General features: G+C 39.0%; 1 protein-coding gene across 1 annotated transcript in view; it reads left to right on the top strand.

Annotated features, from left to right (window-relative positions):
* The window catches only part of fat3a (FAT atypical cadherin 3a), a 228,197-nt gene that overhangs the window by 137,345 nt on the left and 81,000 nt on the right, over positions 1 to 9,852 (top strand). The window contains 2 exon segments of the mRNA XM_028463835.1: positions 361 to 684; positions 4,079 to 4,140. Coding sequence (XP_028319636.1) covers positions 361 to 684; positions 4,079 to 4,140 — 386 coding nt within the window.

The raw sequence follows: 9,852 nt of genomic DNA, 5'->3' as shown, positions 1-9,852 counted from the left end.
ATGGCAGGGTTGACAAAATTTGATGATTGAACGGTTCATTGATCAAAGCAGTCACTCACTGAGAGTTACAGTATAATTTCAAGAACACTCATCACTCCAGTGACTTTGCAGACTAAAACAAGCCTCTCTATTTGGATCATCGAAAGAGTTTAACTACTTAGAATGTAAACCCTGTGGAACAGCCTGAGCTTGGATTTAATCAAACTTTTCTGTTGGTCAATCTTTGAGCTAGACACAGTAGATATAATTGGTGTGCAACCCATTGTGAGACGAGATTATTTGTTTGATAACTGTAATTGAAAAAGTCTGTACTGTCTAAATAAGTGTATCGTCATCTTTTTTTTTTTTTTCATCTACCAGGGATGATGTACACCACTGATACTTTGGACCGGGAGACAAAGGATTCATATTGGCTAACAGTGTATGCCAGTGACCATGGAGTTGTTCCTCAGTTCACCACCATTGAAGTATTCGTCCAGGTGGAAGATGTCAACGACAATGCCCCTCTGACATCTGAGCCAATGTACCGACCATCAGTGCCAGAGAATTCTCCCCGTGATGTATCTGTGATCCAAATCCAGGCCCAGGACCCTGACGCCACACCTCCAGGCACTGCTGATAAGCTCAGCTACCGCATCATAAGTGGGAACCCTCAGAACTTCTTCACCATCAACACTCGCACTGGTGAGTGACCCTGTGTTCATGACCTTTTTCTGTTAAATGCACTCAATGTTTGTACTGCCTACCATTGTTAAGGAAGTCACTCTTATGCTACTGTGTAGTTAGGAAGAATTACCCATTGTTGCTATATTCATAGTTCTTTGGAGACTATATCCTTTTTGTCTCAGTTTATGTCTCCCATGGTTCAAAGCTTTCTTTCACAAAACAACAAAGCAGCATCTACATGAGCATATACACAAAGTCCTTTGGTTTTATTTCATTTTTATTTAATCAGCCCATTGATTTATCCATCTTTTATTCCAAATATGGTTGTTACATAAATACATAACTAGCTTAGTTTGGGTATAGCGCTACATCCAGGCTAAGAAAACAATTAGTCATTGGCCTGACAATGATTGTTTTTCTTTTGTTTTAAAAACAATTGAACACAATTTTTAAATGTCATCATTCATTTAAGAAACAAACACTCTTGTTTTAGTTACAAACCTTTGACCTTTGAGTTAAGCTACAGTGTTGTAGCTAATCCTGTTTTTGTTTTTTTGAATCAGTTATGACGTTTTAAATTGATTGTTTCTTTATTATTTGTTTTGGTGTATTTTTTCATAACATGGTAAGCTGTTCCTAATCTTTGGCTTCATTATTCATCTACATTAATGGCATTTAGCCAGTTGATAATAACATAACCATGGATACATCTAATTAGGGTGTTTAATAGAGCACGAGCGTTGAGGTAGAAAAACAACATCATTCTTTGTGCTGTGATTGTTTTGTGGGTGTGTGTTGGAGGAATAACAACAGCAGCAGCAACTTTGTGTGTGAACATGAAGATTCGCACGTCAGTTCCACACGCCGATTCACACTGTTTGTTCTGCAGATAGGGGTTGTCGTGTTGGAGAGGGGGTAGAGGTATAATTGGCTGCTGCTATTTCTATCCTTTCTTTGGTCAAATTCCCTGTTTTAAATTCAATGATATTTTACCCATTTCTTTTCACTGACTGTCTACATTTGTATCCCTATTAAGAAGATTCTTCCACTTTTCCTTCGGTGTTGTCAGGTTTAGTTTCCTCATATTTGCTTTTCTGTCATCCTCTTATAACATTTATTTGGGCAGTCAATGTTGTGCTTTTGTTTTTTCTCTGTTGCTCTCCTTAACCACAGATGTTGCTTTATGCTTATAAGATGAATTTAGTTTTTTTTTTTTTTTTTTTATTAAATAATATACTCACTTTATTGGCTCCCCGTTTTCACAAGGTTACATACAAGGTTTCCCTACTCATTCATCATTGCATCTACAGAAATGTGCCTTCCTGGCTCAAATGAAGACTTAGAGCACCATGGGAGAGAGCGCTTTCATTGCTGCTGCCCCACAACTGTGGAATGCCCTTCCCGAGACCCTTAGGGCACCATGGAACAGACTTCACTAATAAAGCAGAGAAGCTACTCTTGATCAAGAACTTTAATGCACTTTGTGTTTCTAGAAGAGAACATATTTAATGTGACTCTTTTTTAGTAGTCAATTTAGTTATATGCATGTACATTATTATTTCAAGGCACACCGTGGACTTTTTGACCTAAAGGGGGCCAACAATGGCGGCGAGGCCAGGGAGTGGGGGGGGCGTCACCAATGCGGCGTGGAGGGCCCAGGGGCAGAGAGAGGAGGGCTGCGGCGGCCCCGCTTTGCACCCCAGCCAGACCTACCCAGCCCTTAGAGCCAATGCTTATCCCGAAGTTACAGGTCAACTATTGTCTGCATACACAATCAAAAGACAAGGGAGGCTGGCCTGACTGACTGTTTGTTGATTTTTGTGACAGTGCTGCAGCACTTGACGTGAAAGTTACAGGTCTAGCGCCCCTAGTGGCCAAAAGTTACACCTTTAATGTATACATAAGTGGGGTCAAGTAAAACATTTAATTTTTTTGTTTTATTTTGTATTGTGCATTGTTGGAATGTCAGTGTTAAAGACATATTTACACATATTTTTAATGGATATATTCTTTATAGCCATAAATGCAATTGTTCTAATAATTGGCATAAATTGGCATTCATTTTGGTGCATCTCTGTGTGTATATATATATATACACACACTGATAAAATGCATAATAGGAACTACAATTAAAAGCCAGCTACACACTAGCAACATGTTTTTCTCATAAGGAACTGCACATCTGGATGGACTGTCTGGGTTGCAGCACGTGCAGTAGTTCATCACATGTAGCTTCTGTCACTGTTGTAGATGGTGGATGAGATTAGTCGTGTTCAAACAGTTTGTCAGAACTTGTTTTCGGCAATCTCTGAAGTTAATTTGGCACAAACACCTGTAGAAAGTGTAGTCAGCTACTCCAGGCTTGTTAGCAACGTGAACGAGCTTGACTAATGTAGCGTTAAACCCAACAATTGTGTTCTCATTAATCAACAGTTCACTGATGACTGGAGCAGCCAGAACTGGCTGACAGCCTGTTTTGAAGCAGCAATACCATGCAGAGGCATAGCAATGACATGAGTAGGAGTTAATCAGCTACTGTTTTATTGCAGCACTGCATTTATTTGATTTGTAATTTTTATTGCAGATTATATTAAAGGTTAAAACTGGCCCAGTTACTTTCAGACAGGAATTGTATCAGTTTGTCGCAGTTTAATACAAAATCAAATAGCCAAGGTGGCTCGACATTACTTTTGATAGTCATGTAACCATAACAAATGCAATGTTCATTCATGCTTACCTTCAGCAAGGGCTGAAAATCGATCGAAATGAATTTGATTACCGTTTGAAATTATTTATTGTTCATGTCTACTGCTAATGGAATAATTCAAATTCAGAGACAGGAAGAATATGTAAAAATAAAGGAATTATTTTCCTTGCTTTTAAACAACAGTATTCCAATTTTATGTTTGAAATAGAAATTAGTGAATGATATAAAGTACATAGCATCTTAAAAAAAATATGCTATATTGAATGGACTTGTGAATGGTCCTCACAATAGTTGTTAATGTAAGGAATCAAAATATTTTTACATTTAAGAGCCCTTGTTGAACAGTAGTTTTTTTGAATAATTCCATTTAGACCACATACAGTGTATTTTTGCCATCCACACTGGGGAAGTTTTTGTTGATGATGTCATAGGTTATCTCAGAACACGCTTCGCTGATGATGTCATCAGTGTTCCAGTTAGAAAAAGAAACAGAGCATGATTTTTAACAAGGTTGCAATATTTTAATAATTGTTTGACAATTAATAATATCATTGTTATTTCAAGTGCTAAAGGTATGTTTTGATTATCAATGCATCTAATAGTGTATATAAAATTAATGTAGGACTACAACATAGAGTGTAAATCACAATATGGGTGGAAATTAACTGCCTGTTTTAATCTTCTTTCATCTTCTGTCTGTTTTAGGTCTGATCACAACCACATCCCGAAAACTGGACCGTGAACAACAAACAGAGCATGTTTTAGAGGTGAGGAAAGTATGGGAATGTGTGTTTGCAATGTGTAGTGTGTATTTTAGTGACTGTGTGTTCTCTAGGACAAAAACTGAGAGCTAAGGTCAGATAACATCTACAGTGTGGTTTATTACTCACTGTGTAAATGAGGTAGTGTTTGTCTCACTCAGTGTCAGGCAGAAAATAGCCAGTCATGGGTTTTTATATTAACTCATTCAGTGCCAGCCAGTCTCAGATTTTGAGCATTTTGACTGTCTTAAAGACCCACAGAATATTTTCTACTATGACTATCTGAAATCTGATACCAGATTCTGAAAGATTGAAGCCTCTACTTTCATCAACATTTGTTTCTGGCTCGTTTCATTCTTTTGTAATCAGCTGTTGAATAGAGCAAGTTTTACACAAATCTTCAGTTTCAGACCAAAAAGCTGAGAAAACAGCCTTTTTGTAAAAAAAAACCCTGTCAGTGACTTTAAAGCTATTTTTTTTTTTTTTTTTTGCTTTAGTGACAACTCTAATATCTGAACATTGTTTCCTTATATAAAACAAACAACAAAAAAAAACACAGACCTGGCTTTTGATGGCAAAATTATTATTATTTATCTATCTGAGTCAGAGTTGAATTGATTTCTTACTGTATTTTGGTATTCCTCCAACTTTCTCTCCCGTCAGTCTGCGCACACACAACTTCCTCTTCCTCCCGGACATACAGAGTGTCACTGCTTGCGCCGTTTTTTATGGTTTTATCGCCACATTTTCCATGTATTCCACACACGCTCTGGTCGGAGTGTGCGCTGCTGGGAACGTCAGCTCTGTACGTAGCGCCATATTCTGTCTCCTAAATTCCTTTCCTCTCTCCTTCTGAGCTCTGAGGAGCATGGATGATCTCTCATCCAAAGGTGCGCTGCTACCTCCTACATGTCACCTATTATTTTGCTATCTGGCTCACAGGATGGGGGTATTTTGTACCCACCTCCACACACCCCATCCTCCCCATCCTCCGACACGCAGGGATGACCCGTTTGGCCCGGTTAGTTGATGGTTTTATCTCACAATAACAACATTATCAATAATCCACTCAGGTCCACACATGTTCTGTGTTAGTATGTGGTGCTGTGAGCTGCTGGATACGTCACAATATCACTTCATAGCGCCATTATCCTACTCCTTCCTGCTTCTTCCTGCTTTGCTGGGTAGCATCAGTGGCTAATCTCTCATCTAAAGGTGCACTGCTGCCATCTTCTGGACACAGTTGGTCACTACTACTACACTACACCCCACAGCTTAGGTATTGATGAGGGACCTCCACCAGGGTGTTTTCTAGTAATCCCCATGAAAAAATGCAAATGACGAGATATCTCGTCAATGGCACTGAATGAGTTTAAGTGCATTTATTTTTTTTTCATTAGTTTGATCGTCTGCCCATATTTATTAATGAAGCATGCCTTCTGAAACATCCCTGATGTTCTTTTATTGTGTAAGAGTCCTTGTAAATTGCAGCATAACATTTAAGTCATTGAGGGCCTGAAACAAGAGGGTTGTAATCTATATTCTGGATTCGTTTTGGATACCCAGCTGGCCCTATCTAGGCTTCCTCAGTGTGTAACATAAAGCTGGATATCAACTTGCTATCTTAACATGTACTCAACTTGCTTACTGCCTAGATGAATGTTCTCAGGATGGGGTGAAGTTCAAGTACAGTGCAAAGACAAACAGTTATTCTGAACAAACAGAGGGAATGGGAACAGGATAAATAGACAGTTGACATGGCAGCAAATAATAATGGCAAATACATCTGCTGCCCTTAGAGAGCTAACTTACATGTTAGATGTGAAGACACTTGAGTACAGAATGGGCCCAATTTTCCACCCAAGGGTTTGAACCCAGGACCTTCTTGCTGTGCAATATTCAACTTATAGCCCAATGTGACTTACACTTTTTTTCATGTTTAAATTGTAAATTTCTTGAAAATCAAAATTGTGGTGGTAGATAAAATAGTGAGATTGATTTAAAGCTAAAATTTAAACAAACATCTTAGTTTATGTAAGATTTGATTATGTGCCATTATTTCATCCTCATACGCCACTCCAGCTTCATCGTACAGGCCCTAAACGCTTCTGTAGAACAGCTGAAACATTTAGTTTTATCTTTAAGAAACTAATACAGGTTGATTATTGTAAAATCTAATATCATTCTGCTATTTAAACCTTGTGATGTTATCTTGAAACTGTTTTGATCTATTTCTACTAAGGCATAATAATTGTCTCTTTGTGGTCATCAACTCAGGACCAGCAATATTCAGACATGTAAACAGTCTTTTGGTCTTTATTATGCTTCACTGCAAAATATAAAAAAAATAACCTAGGTTTAAAGGAACATCACAGACTTAAACATTTTTCACACATTTACAATGGCAACCCATTACCGCTACTGTTGAAGCTCATGTATTATTTGGGCTTGATAAATTCCTGACTATTTCTTCTGCTTTCTGCTTTGTTTACACACTTTTGTTTTATATTAGGGTAAAACAATACATATCATGTATTGGTTGTCAAGTATATTGACTATAAGTTATGTTACATTTTTTAAACAGTAATTTTGCATTTTTCAAAACACAACTAATTTTGTTATTATATCAGAGCTCAGATATAATTTCATACATGTTTCTATTGGTGTTGATTAACTAGGAAGTCACAGAAATGTGCTCGCACTCCCAACGCAGCTGACTGATCTGCCAGTGTTTATATGAGAACAAATGGGTTTTTCCATCTTCTCTCATGCACGCTGAACACACACACACACACACACACACGCACACAGGCATTTACATTACCTCCATAATGAAGTTAGCAAGAAGAGAATGTTTGAGCATTGGTCTCCATTATACTGTAATGGGAACCTGTCTACCGGTAGTTCCAAGCTTTACTCTGATGTAAGATAGTGTGCTACTTGTTCCCAACGATTTATGGAATTTAGTGTGCTAACAGAGAATATGCCCTTGTTATTTGCAGATGACACTCACATTTTACTCATGAAAAGAGAGATTAAATTGAGTTTTACTATTTTGAACAACTGATAGCAAAACATACAACTTAATAAATGAAATTAATGAAAACATTTGAGTACATTGTATTGTATAACTATTCTGAATGCAGATTTTTGCTTTTCTGAGATGAGCTTAATGATATTCCAAATCATGTATTGTTGCATTTGAAGAGTGACCCAGTAAATAATTATACAGTAATAGGGCTTGTTGGACACCTCTAAATATAAAATGACGCAGGGTGAACTTCCTTTGTAATTTAAAGCTGCAGTTTGTAGAATCCTCTCTTGCTCCGTTTTGAAACCAAAACCAAAAAAGGAATCCTCCCTTACCAGTATTTTTTGTGAACACTCTTTGTGACTTTTTTCCCAATAGAGACGTAGTGACAAGTGTATGGAATTTATCTTGTGTTAGTGGATATTTTTCTGGTGTTTTAGAGACTTTAACATGAATGCACAGATTACTCTGTAGTTCGGCCCCGCCACAAGCACACACAGAGGCAGCTGTAATCGAGGCTGCTTGTCGCTGATGACCATCACTCCACATCCAGACTATACAATTAATTCACTTTGAATAAGCTTCTCTTGGTTTACACACAATCTATCCCATCTGTTATCACTATCTCTCTGACCACCAGTGTGTGTGTGTGGCGGAGCCTGCACAATCCGTTCCTTCTCAGTATGTTTGTGGCTTTAAACTGTTGCTTCTCCACATCGTTCTGCCTTTTTCCATTTGATTTGCTGTGTAACTGTTGTGTCTAATGCTGCGATGGAGACTTTTGCTGGGACGTCCGTCATTGTACTTTTACTACCGAGGGTACGTGAACTTCAGTCGTGCAACCAATAGTGACGGCAAAAACAGCTCATGGAGCACACATGTTTGTAGAAAGATCTAGACATCTAAATTCTAGCAGCGTCACACTTGTCAATTTACAGAGCCAGGAGAATGAGAATTGATTCACTGTCCACTCAGAACACTTTGGATTACAATATACTCAAAGATGATTATGTTTTGACCAAATGATGCCAAAAAAAGTTACATATTGCAGCTTTATAGTGAGAATCCTGGAAAAATCCTGGTTCAGGATTTTTGGGATATACTAAACCAAGGGTTTTCTGAATGTAGTGTATACAGTAGGTGTGACAGATGTGTGTTCATTTATATTTCTCTGTTTTAGTGCATTGTTTAATTGTGTGGGGAAAGCTATTTGACGATTGATTTTCTCAGGATTGAACAGCTGTTAGCTGTATGGGAAGTAACCAGAGATTTCTTGTAGGAAGCAGCTTAGTGGTTACTTAATCCCAGTTCTCTTTTGAACAATAGTCACTCCTCTGCAAAGCATTAGCCTCCTTTTTAAAAAATCATTTAAACATTTTTGAAACTATGGTGTCTAGCCACTGTAGTTTAAAAATACAATTTACCCTTATAAAACCCTTCCTCACATTATTTGTCTTTTTGTTCATTTATATGTTTTCAGCAAGATCTGGTGAATCTTGTGCAAATCAGTGCACCTTAGAAATAACCAGTGGCCTTGTCTCTAAAGTGTGCTTATACGTACAAAATGGCATCTAAAAGTTGTGTAAGGAATTTCCTGCACAGAAACATTGTGATTTATGAAAGTAAACTTGGGGTGAAAATGTAACTGTATGCCAACTTTCTTTTTTAAATTTGTAATTTTTTTTCACTTGTCTGCACATGCTGTCAAAGGTCAACACTACAAGAAGTGCAATCTTTTTAAGACAGCAATTCATGTTTTGTTATTGCAATTACATAAATGAATTTATTTTATTGCATAATTGTGACCATCACCAGCCCTCCCTAAGGAAGGGTAAGAAACAGTTAGGGGGTGGAGGAAGGTGGGGGGGGGGGGGCGGGGGGGAGAGACTCGAGGTGGTAAATGGAAAGGGTGGGGGAAGAGTTGATTATTTTAATGTGAGAGTGAGATGTGAAGTTGGAGTTGTGTATATTGTGCTTATTGTGTTGTGTAATCAGGTAGCTTAGGTATAATGGTGGTGCTGTGAACAGAGGGCAGGAGTGAGTGGTAATACCTAGAACAGGTATTTGGGATCAACATGTCTAAGATTAAGCCCAGTACGAGTTTTATCCCACAGCCCAAGGCATGCCAATGCATCGTAGACCAATGTATGTGCAAGAACCGCTACTGCAAACCCAAGCACTGCCCCGGAACGGATGATGTAGCCAGGCCAGGAGAAAGAGTGGGGGCCAAGGAGCCCCAGTTCACCACCCCACGGCTGAGCAACCCCCCAGATGTCCCCAAGATCCCAAGCTGAGAGGCAGCCACCGCCCCCCATATACACACCCGAGAAAGCCCCAAGGAGCCGAGGACCCAGTGCACCCAGCCACCGACCCCAACCCCAAGGCCCCCCACCAACATCTACCCCCACTACCACCCAAACCCCCATACCCAACCCCCCAAAGGGAGGGTAGCCGGTGGGCGCCTGCCGTCAGGCCCAGAGCCAGCAGGGACCAAACTCTAGGCCTGAAGGACCCGGAATAGAAGCAGCACCGGGAGCAGCCCGCCCAGGGAAGCCAACTTTAATCAATTTTGCAGGAAGGGACAAACTGGTGGAGAATGGAAAGCCAAATGAAAATTTATAATGCATCCTTGATATCAAGGTTAGCAAGATGTCAAAAACACACTAGTTCACTAGTGAGCTGTGGAA

This window comes from Gouania willdenowi, chromosome 13, assembly GCF_900634775.1.
Source record: "Gouania willdenowi chromosome 13, fGouWil2.1, whole genome shotgun sequence".
NCBI lineage: Eukaryota > Metazoa > Chordata > Actinopteri > Blenniiformes > Gobiesocidae > Gouania > Gouania willdenowi.
The sequence above is the reverse complement of the archived record's forward strand: the minus strand, read 5'-3'. Positions and strand labels throughout refer to the sequence as shown.